Source organism: Thunnus albacares, chromosome 3 (assembly GCF_914725855.1).
Source record: "Thunnus albacares chromosome 3, fThuAlb1.1, whole genome shotgun sequence".
Classification (NCBI taxonomy): domain Eukaryota; kingdom Metazoa; phylum Chordata; class Actinopteri; order Scombriformes; family Scombridae; genus Thunnus; species Thunnus albacares.
The window spans coordinates 21481884-21500617 of record NC_058108.1 but is presented as its reverse complement, the minus strand read 5'-3'; the positions used below and the strand labels follow the sequence as shown (position 1 = coordinate 21500617).

Below are 18734 nucleotides of genomic sequence, written 5' to 3'. Positions count from 1 at the left end.
CCATGGCAACTCAGCTTGCCCATGGTCTCACCTTTACTGCTGAGCTGGTGACATTTAACCTGCGATCGGCTTAAAACAGAAATATTTAACAAACTATGATATTAGAAGAAATACTGTTGAGTAAGGTTATGTTGCAATGCTGGATTTTTTACCATTTGCATTATTACAAATGTCAGTGTGATTTTGAATGCTGTTCTCTTAACTGTTCTTCTGGATCAGAACCTAAAAGTTTCAGTTTCACTTTGGCTTTCTATACATAATCTATCCATAGACCTTTAAATTGGATAAGGTCAAAAAAAGGGACAAAAAAGACGCCATTGATTCTGATTGTCTGCAAGGTATGAATTGTTTCCAGATAACGCTGCTGTGATATAACAGCCTCATCCCTTTTTGCTCAAGTAATACAGCTTCCAGCAAAGTGTCTCATTACATGAAGATGCTGAGGTGCTAAACTTGACCTGTTGAGAGTCCTGCTACAAAGAGTCACTCTTCTGGTTTCTTCTGGTCCAAAATAATACACAAGAGTGTCGTTGAAAAATGCAAAAATGTGGCTCTTACAGTCTCATAGACGTATCTGCATGGAATTTTAATTTTCTCTTCATCACTCACATTCCCTCAACATCCATTTTAAAGAGCCTGAAAAATATTCCAAGGCCATAATTTGGAAGGCACTCAGAGCATTATAAGCTGCACATTTGTTTTCTGGAATATGTCTTTATATATTCTCTCCCTTTTGGAAAAATGTGTCATGGTCCAGCTGCGCCTCTCCCTCATTCCTAGTGTTTCTGCTGTTTACCCTTCCCCTGTGTTTCTTGTTGGTTTCCTGTTTGTTCTCTCTCTCTCTCTCTGGGTGTGGTGCTCTGTTTCCCCCCTGCTGCCAATCAACCGGCACACCTGCGACCTTTCTACTCATTAAGCTCCTGCAGCATATGTACCTCAGTTCTACACTCTAGTCTTCCCCAGATTGTTCAGTTCACCAGCGTACTACTAATGTTGCGGACAAGTTTAAGTTCTTAGTCAGTATATCTCTCATGTTCACCTGAACTTTGCTTGACTATGTGTTTTCATGTGCCTCAGGTTCATTACCCATCTGAGGTCTTTGTCTGCGTTTCTCACCCAGAGTCTAGCCAGCCTGCCCTCCAGCTGCCTTCCAGCCACCAGCTCAGCTCTCTCTGCCTGACCTGCTCCACAGTTGTTCTCGCTCAGCTCTCAAAACCCCCATCTCTACAACTTCCCAATATAACTGCATTTGAACTGTTGCAAGCTGTGTGTCTGAGTCCTGATTTTGGGTCCAAACTCAGCTTAACCTCACACTATGTTTACGATGCCATTAGTTGTTGTTCTGGTGTCATGGTGAAATATGTGCCACAAATCAAGTAACTTTAAAGCTTGTTAGTTTATCATTATAAGTGTATCACTCTTTATCTTAGTTTACATGGTTCTGAAACATAAAGATCCACATAAAAACTTCATATGGTGAAGATTCTTTTTTTGGATACATTTCCTGAAAAAATGTGACAAATAACAAACAGGATCCTTTTCTGCCTGAAGAATAGATGTCTGAATAGAGTACATTGATTTTTGAATACTGAGGTCCTCACAGAGAAGTAATGTGAATGTTGGTTTTCCAGCTCTGTGTGGAGGATAAACTGAGGGGGAAAAGATACCTGCTGTTTTGGAAGTTTTCTATTTCTTGTATTTTTGTGAAGGTGCAAACATCCTTCAAGAATGGGGCAAAACTGCTTTTTGCTTTAACCTCTGATCTAAATTTGTCAAGCTTGAGTGATTCAAACACAAATATTATTGTTAACGGACACAAAACTTAGCAAGTGTCAAACCTTATCCCTGCCATGGCCATCTGGAGCTGCCTCAACTATTTTGGCCTCTTCCCCAAAGCCCTCCAGGAAATGTTATGGATAGAGATCAAGACCAGACAACCAGGCCAGCTCACAGAGGAAGTGCAACTATAACTTACAGCTTAAAAAGAACAATATTGTAAGGTAGTAACTGTATATCAGTGTTGTTTATCAAACACTATATTGTCATTAATGTGTATTAAACTTGTTGCTTTCACTGAAGCTAAGCAGTGTCCTGTTCAGTGTTCAAAGTAAATGAGGTGGTGTCAATTCATGAAAAGGAATGGCTTGGCTGTTGTTTGTGAAAAAATATTAAACTCTTTGTAAAACCACAAATGATTGTTTTTGCATTTTTATTGTTATACAGAATGAACAAGCAATTTATAATGTGTTAATAAGTGAGCTTTAGAGGTAGTGGTAGGCTGATTTTTTACCTTTGGACAAAGGCATACTTCCTTTTTCCCCATCTCTAGTCTTTATGCTAAGCTACATTAATCGTGTGCCAGTTCTGGCTCGATATTTAACACCCTAACATAAGAGTGATGTGGATCTTCTCATCTAACTCTCTATAAGAAACCGAAAAAGCAGATTTCCCAAAATGTCAAACTGTTCCTTTGAGTTCCTTTCTCAAAAGCATTGTAGTTGGATTGTAAAAAAAGTGTCATTCATTTATTTTTCCCAACTATCCCATCATGAGATTCATTTGTGCTCAGTAACAGGCCTGCTTCACTAACCTCTGGCCTCCTGCTATATCATAATCCACCCCTCTTTGTTTTCACTGTTCTGCAGGAGATATGAGTATTGGTTTGAAGATAGCTTGTCAGATGGCATTGTGATGAAAATATCAAAGAAATTAAGGCCTAAGTACAACAGAAGGGATTACTTATCAAAGCTGGTGATATATTTCTGTTTTGGGCCACAATATCTTCGAAGCTCGAATTGAAATCATGATTCTCACGTTCCGAATGGCCAGACACTGCTCGAAATAAGCCTAGTGTAAACAGTAGCTATGTGACATTTTGTTGGCAATTTTACTGTGAGAGGAAGAATGCAAACAATCAGTCTTTACTCAGTGTTGTCATATTCCTGCACTGATAGAATCCAACTCTGGCAGATTGGAAACTCTTGATGGGATTTTCCGGCGAATCTATGGCAATCAACATCAGTTCTCTGTCCACGGCTGCTGCTGGGTACTCTGAGTCCCTCGACAAGACACTGAGCCATCCACCATGTTGCCTCTTACATAACCTGTTCTCTCTAAAAAAAACCTTTTAACAGTTAAGGTCATCTGAAACGGAATGGCTCATGTCTGTATAAGTGAAACAGACTCAAATAAAAATAAGAAAAGCTCAAAATTATAATTTGAATACACATAATATAATTTATAGTTAAAATGCTAATAATTGCATGTATTAAACAAGAAACAGCATCTTTATTAGTAATGGTCTCTGCAAACAGAAATGTATTAAAACCAAAATATTGCCCACCTTTTAACACAGTATGTATATTTTTGGCATTAAGTTATCTTTAAAAAAGTGACCTAAAACTCAAGTGCCATGATACTCAAGGGTCAACATTGTGCTGGTATTAGCCTTAAAGCTGCTCTAATCAATATTTTTTTGATTAACAATGGGTCAGGTGAGTATGTGTAATGTGAGATGGGTTACTCATACTGACAAACCCACAGAGAATTATCATCCAACACTGTATTTCCCCCTCAGGTTTGCAAAGCTTTAAAGCACCTTTCATCATCTTTCATCATGACAATGTTAGTGTTTTGTTTTGTTCTCTCTCTGCTCTCATTAGCATTGTTTTAAGCTGCAGCTAGCAGGAGGAATTCTGAGGAATTGGTGGAGCCCAGAAGAGAGAAAATAATCAGATGACCAGAAACATGATTTAAAATGAATGCTAATGTCTGCTGGATGCAACTGTTTGCTAACATGTTCACCATGTAAATTTAATATGGTATACTATGTCAGAAGTTGTTTCTAGATTGTTGTGCTGCCGCCAAGTGGCCAAAACCTTCAATTAATGCAGGTTCAAGCTAATTACTACACATCCAGACTTGTGTAACTGGCCAATCTGTTGATGTTATTGAAAATCCTACAGGAGCAGTCAATGATCCTAAATTATGAATGTGCATATATGTGTGAAATAACTGAGAGACTCAATTTCAGGAGCTCCAGTGACTTTTTATATCAGATAAAAGAAGCCATTCTACAAGTGTGGTTAAAGTCAATACAAATGCAACAAATTTAACCAAACATCACACATCCTCATCTGGCTTTGAGCCCAGACCTCAGTCCTGTCTATGAAAGTCGTTTCTGTTCATTTCATACAGTATTCCTCTGACAAATAAAAATGTGCAGTAATCTAAAATAATGTTATTTCTGGAATACTTAATTTGTCTTTGTTTTCCCATTGGAATTATTTATGCCGTTTAAATTGGCAATTCTTTTTCAAGAAGAGAAAAATGCTTTCAAATTCTCTCAAACATCCAAAACCTAATTGTTTAAAGGAAGAAGCCAAGTTATCCTCAGGGGAACTTTGTAATTACTATGTCTCTTCAAATTGTAATTGTAAATGCATTTCATTGCAAGAAAATTGTCAGTGTATCATATAAAAACCCCAAATTATGCTGGAAGCTATTAAAGTACTTTACGTCAGTACCAGAGATCCTCAAAGGGGCTTGACTTGAGCTGGTCAAAATACTGTGGTTCTCTGAACCAAGGATGAAACAGCTGAAAGAAGATCAAATCTAACGTAATGCACTGCATGTTCAAGCAGTATATATCCTGTCCAGGAATGTACAAAAAAATGATAAGTGATTGCTCTGAATTGCTCTTCCTATTATAATTCTCTAGGACAAATCGATTGGGAGCATTCAAAAACAACAACCGCTTACTGTCAGAAGTCATAGAAAAGACCTGTTTCCTGATTTGTAACAACAGGGAGGTATACAGCCCAAGGCTATTTTTAATTCATTCATTTTCCATCTCCTTTTGTTTATATAAAAGATGGAAAGCCCTGGACAGGCTGTCTCAAGAGTACTGAGATTTGTAATTAGTGGTATCGTCTTTTAGTCTTAATAAGTTTTTCTTTCAGGAATTTCAGTCCTCACAGACAATGAGGGAGTTGATCCGATCGAGATGTGTGAACAGCCTCTCGGAGGAAAATTAATTACAAGAACGTTTCACAGCATGACAGAGCGAGAGGGAGGGTAAGAGATAAGTGAAGTACCGTTTTTTACGTGGAGTGTATTTTGCAACGTAATACACATTAATGACTGAAATAGTCTTTTCTCCACAAATATTTCCTATAACAAATGAATCACTGGAGGTTTGCTTATAAAATCAGTTTTGTCCCAGTTTATTCATGTAGACTTAATTTGCTTGTAGACAATATGTCTCAAATATTGACAGACATATTCTATAAAGGTTTTATATGTATTATATCCCTGCTAATTAAATATCCATTTTTCCTCTATGTTGTGACAGAAAACTGGGCAGTATGTGCTCTGTCATGCACTGTGCTTGGTAACTGAAACCATTTACAGACAACAATAAAATAATGTGAAACACACTAACAACATTTTTACACACTACAACAATGGTAACTCCATGTGCTTTTATTCTTATATTTAGTCTTCCAATATAATACAGCTTCGGTGTCTCCAAAAACATGGCTTAAATTTAGAAAAGGGGGGTAATTTGCCTCTGAGCATATTTACAATGGTATATTTTGTATAATATATTCACCTCTAGTGTGTCTGCACCTTTTAGACCCTGTGGCATCAGTTTATACGTGGTAGAAGCCAGTCTGGACTCCTCCATTTGTAAACTGTCACTAATGACATAGTGGGGATTGGCCATTTTGAATGGTTTGATACTAGCACCATGACCAGTATGTATTCTTCCTATTCCACCCAACTGAGTCATAGTTGTGTTTCTGTTGCCAAACCCCTTTTCACAAAAAAAATCAATGTGATGAAAATGTGTAAATCTACATCTTTCCCTTGTCAGCTTTGGGTTCTAGATGTATTGCGGTAATTCTAAGCAGTCCATGCAACCACAGTCTAAGGTAAGTTTCTTCAGGATACATATTATATTAATTAATAGTTGAACATTTACATTTGTATTTATTTATATACTTGAGAACTAGTGTAAGAGGCATTAAGTATGAAGCACCTCATGAAACTGTTAAAATTCCCCACAAGGGGGAAGTGTTTGGTCTTTGACATGGCAACCAAAGGAAAAGAAAGGAAAATAACAACAGCAGTATGGACCTTGTAGACACGCTAAATAGCCTACAGCTAAAGAAAGTAATAGTAGCTGTAACTGGTGTTCATGCAGATGCCTTAAATACATTTCAGGTACCATGTTTAAAAATACGTAAACATACTGTAAAAAATCTTATGTATGTCATTTTCCCTTGTGAATTCACATCACACCAAATTAACTTTGATCCATTGTCCAATTGCATAAACTCAAGATCCTTCCTGAGATAGTTTAAACACTGTTTATGTCCTGTAATGGCTTTACATGTATTGGCTCATTTGGTTTTAAACAAAGAGTAAATCTTGTACAAGGTCTTGAAACATTGTTTTGAATTAGTCTTGACAAATTATTTTGGAATAAATGGATATGTGGCCTTAAGGAGAAAAGCGCTTTCATTTTTCCCCCCTTTCCAATGCAATCAATAAGCCATTAAAGGTTTGCTACAAGTCACTTCTAATGGAGATTCTGTACTAATGCATGGATTTCTGAAGAGCAACTGCAGAGATTTAGATTTGCACTTCCATAAGAGACGGAAAAATGAAAATCAATGCAACAGTGGCCGAGATATCCTGACTTTTAGTCCCTATTATGGGTCAAGTTTCCAAAAACTAGATCTTACATTTCCCATAATGCAACCAATAGCATCTTTTCATCAGACCCTCCCAGTCTGGTAAATGTAAATGTGTTTCAAACTCCATGCCCCCAGTTTGTAATACAGGCTTTATGTTATAAATCAGTAGTTTTCATTTTATAACCGGCATTGTAAGGCAGCAGAGGAAGTGTCAAATAACTATGGCATCTGTATTTTGAGGTCAGTCAGTATAATATGTTTTGAAGAAATGCAGGAGATTTTTCAACAGACCTTGGAGACCTTGTTACATTGCTCCAGCAGAGAGCTGAGCTTTGGACTCCAAAAGATGTGCATCTGCTTGGTGTGATGGAAAATAAAAAGGATCATGCAAATAATTTGAATAGAGAACTGGAGGCTGTCCCACCTTGAGGCTAACGAAAAGAACTGAAGGAAGGAACTGAGGAAAAATAAGACACAATTTCTCTATGTAAAAATGTGGTTTTATTTATTTGTTGAAACTATTTTAAATTCATTTGAACAAATGTATAGAGACATATTTTCTACAGAGCAAGCGTTGTACTTGCTTTTTATCTCCTGATGCCCTGTTTCTTCAGCACCTTGTTTACTGCTGTTTGCGTGCAGAATTTTGAGTCTATACTGAGCAGAAAATCATACATCCATTATAAAGACAAAATACTCAGATCAAATACATGAAGGTGTTTTATGTAAACAGGTTTTAGGTCCCACAGTTTGGGGTAAAAAGTACTCAACAAGCGACCTGCAGACAACCATAATTAGCCCAGCACTTTTACTCCATCTTTGCATGTTATTGTCCACTGATTGAAGTGTATCCCTCAGGTGTGCAACAGACTGGCTCCCAGTCCACTTATCTGTGATAATGATAGTGTCCTCACTCCCCCTTGGTCTCATTTAAAGAACAGCTGGTGGGCTGGTCAAGCCTGTGGCAAATGGAAAATGGTTCATATGTATTTTATCATCCGACAGGACTATGCAGTCACAATAGTGTTCAGTGTTTGACAGGTATATGTCAAAGTATCCGCATTTCTTCCCATTGCAGTCATGGTCTGGATGTATAAATGCCCACATTAATTTCCAATACACCTGTACAGTTAAGTGATTTTATTTATGTAATGAATGATTTTCATTGCATATAAGATATTGTTTAGTCCTAATTTGATTATTTGAAATTGTATTTTATGTGGAAAATGTGCATGACTACTCAGGGTCACAATAATAATGAATATTGAAAATATATAGCATATATTTGATTTATATTTGCACCTTAACCTGAATGCATTTTCACAAGTTGTGACTTACCAGTATACCAAGAAATTAAATACACTCTGTAATGATTGTTTCTACGTTAGAGCTAAAATAATCTTATATTGTTTATCATTGAAACTCAACAGTAAACACTATCAATGTAATGGATCGGCTAATAATGACAGTATAGTATCTTTAAAATTGAAAATGATCATGAAGGACAGAATTAGAGAATAATTGGCACTGAGGTTTAAAATGGAAGCAGACACATCAAATCACCAAAAGCAATGAAAATTTGATATATTTAATATTGCTTATACAGACAATGAAAATTAGAAAAATGCATATTCAACCATCATGCTACTGACTAACAGTTTTAATGGAAATCAAACTGATTTCAATGTATGTGTGCAACAGTGGTTTATACAATTACGTCCTATTTTGGTTTAAACTGTGTACTGCACTTGTGAAATACCTCAACATACCAAGGCCAAAGTGCATTCATATGCATATGGTCTTGGTGTTCATTGCATACATTGGACAGTGGGCTAAAGGAAAGTTTACTTGTTTAATGTGCACTGGAGTTTCCTTTTTTCTTACAGTTGGTTGATGTGTGTTTAACTTCACTTGCATGAAAAAGTTGATCTTTTCAAATGACAAATGCAGGATAATGTGACACATCAGCCATTACCCTTGCTGATAGTAAGTAAGAAATTGGCCCCATGCAGAACTTTGTGCAGATCTCAAAGGTCAATTTCAATTGTCTCTCCAAAGATGGTGGATTTTATTATCAAGACAGTTCACACCTACCAAGAGTGAAAAGCCTGAAATCACCTGTCATGTTTTTAACTTATTATTTAATAGCTGTTTCAATTTTTTTGAAAGCCAGACAATGCATATGGCTATTGCATATTATTTATAACTTTATAACTATTTATTCATAACTGATATTCACTGCAATAGTGTCCATATGCACACATTAAACAGCTCTAAAAGGAGTACTTAAAAGTAAGTAGCTACAATGCTTATACAAGGTTAATTAAATATACCTTATCTTGCAGAAAAAAGACATAAAAACAGTCAGTAGAAGTGTAAACTCACTTGCTATCTGCTCCACTTTCTTAAATCCATAGACTGTAAAATAAAAAAATGGAGTTGCCGTACGTAGCTGTCAAAGTTTACGTGCATGCGCGGTGTAGATCGAGCCGTGATACGCATACGTGATGCAAATCGGGCAGCGACAACGCCTAGAGTGTAGCGATTTGACCATCGCCATCTTGGATTTGGCCGTCGCCATGTTTGACTTTTGGAGCCAGAAGTTACCATATTTGGACGAGAGGATGGAGCCGACCCATGAGCTGACCGTAGGGCTAGCTGCTAGCTTGGTTAACACGGTGCATTTACAATCTATGATTAACAGTGATAATGCTAATGCTAATGCTATTTTTCGCTAGCGAAAAACAGGCCTAAAACCGTTAAAACAAAATGTACTCACCAGAAAAACTGACCATCCGACTCATTGGTGGGTGTTTTATTACAATTAAATGCTGAACAAGACTGTTTTTAGGCGACCACAATGTTACAATTAACTTTAGTGAACTGAGAACACACTGTGAAATTGCAGCAGCTACGCCTATACGCAATGGTTACATTACGTAACCAACGTTGTCACCATGGTAGCGACTAGTCAGTCATGTCGTAGCCACGCTCTAGAGCATACCGATGGCCAAAGCGCAAAACCTCCTATCTGCAGAATTTTCTGATTGGCGGATTTCACTTTGGATGATGAGAACAAGAAAGGCTACTCATATTCAGTCTGTCTGCAAGATAATCCCGCCCTTCGTTGTGACAGAAAAGTCACACAACAAAACAAAAACACGAATGCAGAGTCCCTGGGTGTGTAGAGAGGCTACAGCACGAGTGGGTTACACAATCACTGAATATTCATTTCCAGTGGACAAGGAAGCAAATAAACTGAATTTAAGGAATTCTGACCCTAGTATACTACAACGTAGTAACTATTACATTTACTACATCTTTTTTTATCTGAAAACAAACTTAATTTTATTTTTAATTTAATTTTAATTATTAACTTAATTTAGAGCATCGTTTTGTAGAACCTCTTCCAACTTGCACCAAGTGCAAAAGCTCCTATCTGCACTTTGCGAGGCATTACTATCTAGTCGGTATTGTTGACACATAATATAGTAATATAGTCCAAAAACAGTGTATATGAATTGGGTATCCTTAACAAATAGCATTCTGCAAGAAAAGTTTTTTTTAGTTTTCTCAAAAAAGTGCACTTTTCAGATAGGAGGTTTTTCTCTTTGGCCATCGCTGCTTTGTAGTCTATTTTACTAACTATTTTAAATGAGGCCATAACTTACAAAATGAACATCATGCTGTATTGACAAAGATTTGAAACTAGCGATTGAGACCAAAAACTCATTAGGAAACTGTTTTCTGAGGTAATAAATCAAGTGAGAAGTTGGGTTATTTTCTCATAGACTTCGTTACAATCGGACTTATTTTTGCGGCCAGTGGAGTCGCCTCCTGATGGCCATTAGATAGAATGCAGGGTTTTGGCACTTACGCATTGGCTTCATTTTTGAGCCCCGGAGGTTGCCGCTTCGCCTACATCATAGACTGTATAAAAATGGCCTACATGGCAGTATAAAGAGAAGCTTGCTTAAAGCAAGATCCTGAACAAACCTCTGTTGCGGACATTTCCTGTTCGGCAACCAATAGCAGTGATGAGCAGAGGGTCACGTGACGGACTCCTCTGAGCTTCGTCTTTCACTGTGTCGGACCCATAGGTCGGAACAGAATAGAGGGTGAGTGTCCAAAAGTTGTTCTCCAAAGCTGGTACTTCACTTTCCTGCGTATGAATAGCATTTTTGAAATTTCCCTGTGAAAACCGTTACAGGTTGTTTTCAATGAAGAAAGCAACCTGCCTTTTCACGTGCTATAGTAACCATAGACTGTACAAAAACAGTAGTACCATGGAAACACGTGAACTTTTTATTGCGTAACGATCAAAATCAAAGAAATTGGCTCAAAAGTATGCTAATCGATAGAAGTATCATCAGAATAGTTAGGATATGCACGGACTTGTTCAGTAGCAGATGTATGTGCTGAAGAAATAGTCCCATTTCTTTTGACAAAGTGCAACTGTAAAGGAGAGCTGTCATTCGTATCTGCACCATTAAAGCCTTGGTCCTGACTGAAAGCTTGACTCATCATACAGATACTACACTAAGTGGCATGCATCTCTAGTATGAGGCATTATTTGGCTTAATGCATATGCACATATGTGTATTAATTGGCTCACACATGATTTAAAAGTTTAAGTGCTTTGACACACCGAACCAACCACAACAACCTAACCATAACATAGAAAAACACTTATGTTGCCTCACATCTCCTGTTAGGCTAATTGATCACTTGAGCACATTGTAAACTGTATTGTCAGTGACCAGCCGACCTCCAACATATGCATGTGTCTGCACCTGCATGAGAGGCGATAATGAGTAAAATGTAGTCTATATTTGTACCCCAAAGAGCAACACAGAGAGACATATGTATGTGAGATTTAAGTATTTCCATGGTTGAAATACAAAATACAGAATATGTCTAATTAGAAAAATAATAAAATTTGAATGGCATTTGTAGGTCTGTGACTGTGACTTACTCTTAATCTTGTGCTTGTTGAAGGAGAAAATTAAAAGCGGGGGGATAATTGCACTAAATGGGTGAAATTACTGACTTGGTTAAATAGCCACTTGTTTCTCACTAACTTCCTGCAATGCTGATTCAACCTACTGAAACAGCAGCTGATGAGGGCTGACTAGAGCCATCTGAGCCAGACACAAAGATGAAACTGCTGCAATGGTCTGCAACACAAGAGCCCAATGGCACCCTACGGTCAGCTGCTGGCTTGGTGTCTCAAACTTAAATGAAAATGAAATTGCTGTGGTGATTTTATTTTAAAATATGGTTGAAATATTGTGCCTATGCAGTAGATTTTCCTAGGCTGCGGACATTAAAAAAACTGCATTTTGGGTTTGCCTGCGATGGTAATAGAGATATATGGTCATAAAGGAAATTAAGTTTCAAACAGTAATTTCCAACTACCCTTTCCGGACTAGAATAAGAGTGCACTCCATTTCAAGAGAGGATGGTCGCAGGTCTTTGCTGTGAAATTTTTCGAATTTTATCCTCGAAGGTTTATTAACATTGTTGAATATTAAAGAATATTTGCATATTACAGTGATAAACATGACCTTGAAGATAAAAGAAAACATATTTAGTCTGCATGTCATTATGAGTGATATTGTGATTAAAAAATTACTTTGTGACTTTAAACTGTTATGGACAGTTGCCTAATGAATTCAGATTGATAAGATCTGATATTACACCGCGTAATCTGTGTTGAAGGTTTCGCTTCTGATTTTTCTTTGAAGCTGTGAGACATCAAATACAATTCCCCACTGTAGAACCATATTGCAAATTTTGAGGCATCTCTGCTGAAAGATTAGTGTTGAGAAATAGCCTGTCAATCATTACCTCATGGCTGAACAGAGCATTCACAATTGGGCTACGCAACAAAAGATTAACTTAAAGCAGCTAATTTTTTAAGAGCTTTGTCTTATGGTTATATTGCGCTGCACGTCTCAGATATTACTTAGCAATCTCTTTCTGTTGGTAAAGTTTGAGTGTGTATGTGCTGTTTCTTTGTATCTTCAGCCATGGTGGCTTTGGCTGCCCATACACATACAGTGTAATACATCTGTGAAACTGTGTTCCTCTAGTTTCTCCAAACAACTGTTATTACCACTGGAAGTGTAAACTCCATCACTTCCTGTGTGTCAAATGAAGATAATGTTAAGTGTACTGGGAAATCTTCCATTAACTGGATATATGGTTTACCACTGATATCCTGTTTTCCAATAGACATTACAACAGCAAATGGGATGAAATTTCCTGTATTTGAATCAATAAATGGAAACATTTATCATTAACTGCAGACTTGCATCCAAAATAATCCTTCGTAAACACATTTGTGTATCTAATGAAAACTCAGCAGGACATGTTTATTCTTAAGAAAAAGAGCCTTCATCATGAAAATTAATCTGTGATTGTTTCAAACTCTGTTTTCATCTGTGTATTTTTTTTTTTTTCTCAGCAGCTGCAGTTAACGGTGCACCATGGGCCGCCTGGATGGGAAAGTGATCGTGTTGTCAGCTGCCGCACAGGGGATTGGACGTGCTGCTGCAATAGTAATGAGCTTTATTAAGAACTTTTCACTGATGTATTTTATACCAAATCATGGAGGGAAATTGCTTATTTAATAGCTTATCGTATGCATATGTATATTTTGAGTCTCCTTACATATTTCAACCAGTTTCTGTGTATGCAAGCAGCAGATTTTAATGATGCTGAACTGCAACAGTAATGGTGATCCAAAATCCAAATTACAGTGCACATTTGTTGCCAGCAGAAGTCCTAGTTTTACCAAGCTGTCATGATGAAAATATGATCAATACACTGTTTTATAATGACACTGCTTTCTATCTTGCATGGAGATTATAGACTTTATGTTGTGTATGTACTGTAAATACATCAGGTCTTGTGATTCTTGAGAAGATGTAACCACAGCTTCAAGAGGTGCGCAGTCCTCTGGTAATATTCTTGCCAAAGAGATAGGAAAACACTAGAAAATCTCACACATATCTGTGTCAAGATTGGGTCATTGTCAGTTCCATTTCTTTCAAGTGATGTCCTTAAGTGGGTGAAATGGTGTGTTGTATTACAGGGATTTGTGTTTTTCTGTAGTGTGGAGGAATTCAAATACAGACGGATCCATTTACGCCATCTCAGACCATTCAGTTCTAATCACATAGTATTAAGGTTGCATAATAGAGTGCAAGGTCTATTGAACATTTTCCATTTAGGCTTTAAAAGGTGGTTGTGTTACATGATCTCCTCTGTGGTTAATGATGCAACTTCTCCATCAGCAATCGCCTGACTGGAGGTAGAATGGATTTAAATTGATGGTTTTGAGGGATTAAGGTTAGAAATTGACATTCTGTGTGTATAGATACTTGGTAATGAGATCTTGATGTTAGCACTGTGACCTGAATTATTGCCTGAAGTCAGAGGAATTGAGCATTTTTCATTCAAACAGCGGTTCAGACTCTCTCTTTTTTCTTTGCGTATTTAAACAAAACAGCCTAATGTTTTGTAGAATTTAAAATGATTTGATTGAATCACAGTATCATAACCATATTTCCCTGGACTTTTAAAGCATTATGTGCAGGCATTGGGGAACCACTTGGAACTGACTCAAGTATTTGAACTGTAGGCATTTGCAAAGGAGGGAGCTCAAGTCACCGCAACAGACATCAATGGAGAGAAGCTGAAGGAGCTGGACGGCATTCAAGGTAGATACCATCTCTGGAGGTCTGAGTCTGACATCTGCTGGTTAACCAGTGTGATGCAGTCGGGATCCCTGTTAGAGATTTTCCCCCTTCACTCAAATTCCTGCACAACTTTATCATCACGAGCTGACCTCTGTAATTTGGCTGCAAGATAGATTTGATACATCTCTGTAGTTTATCTTAACACTGTACTTGTCTGTTTTTTCAACAAATCTTTTATTCAAGTTTATTTTTGCAAGTTTCAGTTTAGCAGATTGCCTACAAGTGTTCAGCCTCATCATATCTTAAGCTAAATATCATATAACGTTAAAACATACTATATGCTACAACATTCTCTACTTTTCTTTGTTGCTCATTTTTTACAGTATCTTCAATGTATGTCCCTTTTTTTTAATAATCTTTTAAGCTGATTTTATGGCTTTGTAGGAGACCTTTCATCATGAACGCTTTAAAATATCTACAGGATAACTGATTTTGTAGATGAACATGGACTTACATACACCTAACCAGGCAGCTATATATTTAAGTAGCACACATATTGCAGAAAATAGCCTTTTTCAGTCTCTTGAACTCTTTCAGCACTCTCAACACCTCAGGTAGCGCACAAGCAAAGCACTTCACCTCTAATTGCCTTCCTATAATAGACGTTGTTCTGGGTAGCTGCCTGGAGTGAATATGTGTGTAATTTTGTGAATGTGAAGCAGTGAGTATGATTTTGTGACTGCTACATCTTAAACTAATACTTCCTGCATTTAACTGCTAAATAATCAAGATAATGTGTTTTTTTAAAATTATTTTAAAAACAGTGCAACTGACATCAAAATAATCGGGACTTTTTCTTTTTTGCTTCATCAACAGGTATCAAGACTAAGGTGGTGGATGTGACTAAGAAGGACCAAGTGGAATCTCTGGCAAAGGAACATGACCATGTAGATGTGCTGTTCAATGTTGCAGGGTACTTTCACCTTTTCCTATTATGTTAATGTTGTCCTGGATTTCCACAAGGAGTAATACTCATCCGCTCTGCTTAAATGATAATTAGGATATTCAATCTTAGCATTAAAAAACCTATGAAAAGAACAAAACCAACCATGAACAGATCCTGTTAACAAGTCTTGTCTGTGAATCCAAAGCTGGATATATCCCTGTGTGACTCACAGACCTCCATTGTTGTCAATCAATAAGACCCACTATTGCACCGCATGTTCCTGCATTACCATTAAACTAGATTTCAACAAATGCACTATTTACCCCTGTTTGAGTGACATTTGCTAGAAACTACAGTAGCCAGCTGTTTAAGAAAATTACGTATCCATATTTAAGAATGAAATTTCATACTTGGTATCAGTTTTTAAAGATTTACAGTAGGAACTAATGAGCTTGCCGCAGACAGGCAGGAGAAGTCTGACAACATATCGTTGGTTCTGGTCTTTTCATGGGATTTATTGACAAAAACAAAAATATAGAATATCACCAGCCTTATCTTTGAATGTAAAATCAATGCATAGCAAAAAAATTGCAGTTCTATTTGTGCCGCCAACATGCGGTCTCCACATTAAGCTTGTTTATCCATCTCATGCTTAACTTCATTTCCAAAATCCCTATATGTTAAGGTTTAACCTCTACTTGACCTTTTGTCAATCTCCTTAAGAAAGGTCTCTAAATTGTCACCTTTGAGGCTCAGTAAAATGTTGAAGGGGGCGAACGAAGCATTTCGACCAGCATTTATTTTTAGCTCAATAATTTATAACTTGTCTCTTAAGCTCCTCTATGTTTTCATTCTTTTTGACAGATGAGTTATATGACATTTTTAGTTATAGCCACGTGTTCAGATGATTCTGTGTTATAATTTCATATGTAACGGTGTGACACTACTGCTCCAGTCAATGTGTCATGTACTGTATACAGGTTTGTGCACCATGGCTCCATCTTGGACTGTGAAGAGGCTGACTGGGACTTCACAATGAATGTGAATGTGCGAAGCATGTACCTCATGTGCAAAGCTTTCCTGCCTAAGGTGACCTTTGCCCACTTTGCCAAATGCTCAACATACTTTATCCTGTTACTAAGAGAACAAAATAGGTGCCGTTGTAAATCGAGTGACATATGCTTTTATTTCGTTCTCATCCTTTGTCCTCTGGGATTAGCAGTATTACTCTGAGCCTGTGACATGATGGGCGGCGACTGCCCAATCACTAATCCAGCTTTAGCTGCAAACTAACCAAACTGTCTCAAAGGGGAATTTTAACTTGGATCATAGCACATTTGTCAGTTCTTTGTTACATAAAAATTAAGATTGTTACATAATTTTAATCTTCATTATACCAATTTCAATCAATTTAGACGCCACATTCCTAATTGATTTTGTCATTCTAGATGTTGGCGAAAAAGTCAGGAAACATCATAAACATGGCATCTGTTGCATCAAGCATAAAAGGTAAAAAAGATCTTTCACATATCTCACTGGACATGTTTCTATAGCAAATCTTCTGCTCAATTAAAGGGACATTAAGTCGCTGAAGTATGACCATGTTCATTGTAATCCTCTTATCTCAGATAATTGCTTTGCCTGTGCCTGTGTGTGAGTGACATATGTGTTTCCTTGCCACAGGTGTTGTGAACCGGTGTGTCTATAGTACCTCCAAGGCTGCGGTGATTGGGCTCACCAAATCTATAGCTGCTGATTTCATTGAGCAAGGCATTCGCTGTAATTGTGTTTGTCCCGGTGAGTCACGAACACCCAGCAAAATAAACCATGTCGCTGTGTCCTTTTTAATCTTCCTTAACTGTTGCTCAAGTTTACTACCACTTAGATAATGAGACAAAATAAAAGTGATGTTTTTGGAAAAATTGAAGGGCTTTTTGTATTTGTTGACATTATGTATTCCAAAGATATACAGCACAAGCCCTAAGGTTGTGCCTCCACAACCTGTCTAAATAACTGCTGCACAAATTAGTGATTTAGGCTGAAAACTCCAACAGGGAGGATTTTTATTATAAATGAAAAATCATCAAATCAGTCACAGCCTATCTGCATTTCTGTCTTCAGTATGGTGTTATATTGAGACTGTGAGGTGAAAGCCAGGCTTGTTCTCTTATATTTCCTCAGGGACTGTTGATACTCCATCACTGAGGGGTAGGATCCAGGCCCAACCTGACCCAGAACAGGTACTGTAGGCTCTGATTTACTCTATAATTTACTTATTCATTTGACAGTAATCCCTGCCTGAGTCATGTAACAGTCACATTTATCTTGATTTCAGCCAGAGGAAATCCTGATAGTTGGTTGTTGAAGATAAGGAATGCTGCATGTGTAACTCCTCTTTCTCTGTGACTCCTCAGGCTTATAAGGATTTCATGGCGAGACAGAAAACTGGCAGAATGTGCACAGCTGAAGAGGTGGCATACCTGTGTGTGTACCTGGCCTCAGATGAGGTGAGTGATTAGAGATAAAAGAACAATATTTTGTACGTATATGATATATTCACAGCAGAGCTGGGCGTGCCATTGTCTCTGTACTTGCTCTGGAAATTTAGATTCTTTAGTTAAAAACTAACACATAGTGGATATTTGTAGGATACTCATAGGATTTCATTGAATTAACAACCTTTAAGTCAACAAAAAATAAATAAAGGATTCAGCATTTACTCACCAGAACTGTGTTCTTGGTAGTGTGGCGAAGGCTTTGAAACTAAATCTAAATCATGGTGGGATATAAAATATACAGACAGTATATTTTACCAAGTAATGATAAAATAGTACGATTTTGAAAAATAAAATAAATTAACATGTTTTTCAGTGTCTGGTTAAAAATGAATTATTACAAACATATAAATACAAAGTTGCTGTTAATTTGTCATCGGTGAAAACATTTCCCAGTTGTCTGACATGCGTCTTGGCTCCTCTACAGTCAGCGTATGTAACTGGGACTGAGCAAATCATCGATGGAGGCTGGAGACTCTGAGGAATATGTGGCAAACTCATCATCTCAGTTGTGCAGTTGCATCCTCTTTTTTTTTTTTTTTGGATGCAAGTGCCTAAATCAAAGAAAAGTGTGCACAATTTGCTGGCATGCTAACTTTTTTGATTTTGCATATTATTTTCAAAGATTTTGTGAGATTTTCCAACTTAAATCTATGCTGCTAATGTGTCTATGTAGTGCCAAAACACTGACAAATAAATTGAATGTCACAGCTATATTGATGTTGCTACCTTTTTAATAAACATATTCCTTGTTAAATACCAAACAGAGCAATTGTGTTAATTTCAGTATGATTAATAATGAAATATGTTAATGTCTTCACTG

The 18734-nt window shown here is 37.2% G+C and overlaps 1 protein-coding gene across 3 annotated transcripts; it reads left to right on the top strand.

Annotated features, from left to right (window-relative positions):
* Positions 1 to 9263: 9263 nt before the first annotated feature.
* On the top strand, positions 9264 to 18670 carry bdh2 (3-hydroxybutyrate dehydrogenase, type 2). Of its 3 annotated transcripts, none has more exons than XM_044346954.1 (10): positions 9264 to 9352; positions 13174 to 13267; positions 14353 to 14431; positions 15287 to 15383; positions 16337 to 16445; positions 16805 to 16865; positions 17040 to 17153; positions 17538 to 17596; positions 17771 to 17863; positions 18339 to 18670. In XM_044346954.1, exons 2-10 carry the CDS (start codon positions 13196 to 13198, stop codon positions 18390 to 18392), a joined length of 738 nt encoding a protein of 245 aa, XP_044202889.1. In that variant the 5' UTR covers positions 9264 to 9352; positions 13174 to 13195; the 3' UTR covers positions 18393 to 18670. The 3 variants fall into 3 exon arrangements, with proteins under 3 accessions (XP_044202889.1, XP_044202888.1, XP_044202887.1); XM_044346953.1 differs by lacking the exon at positions 9264 to 9352 and adding an exon at positions 9362 to 9382; XM_044346952.1 differs by lacking the exon at positions 9264 to 9352 and adding an exon at positions 10637 to 10822.
* The last annotated feature ends 64 nt before the right edge of the window (positions 18671 to 18734 follow it).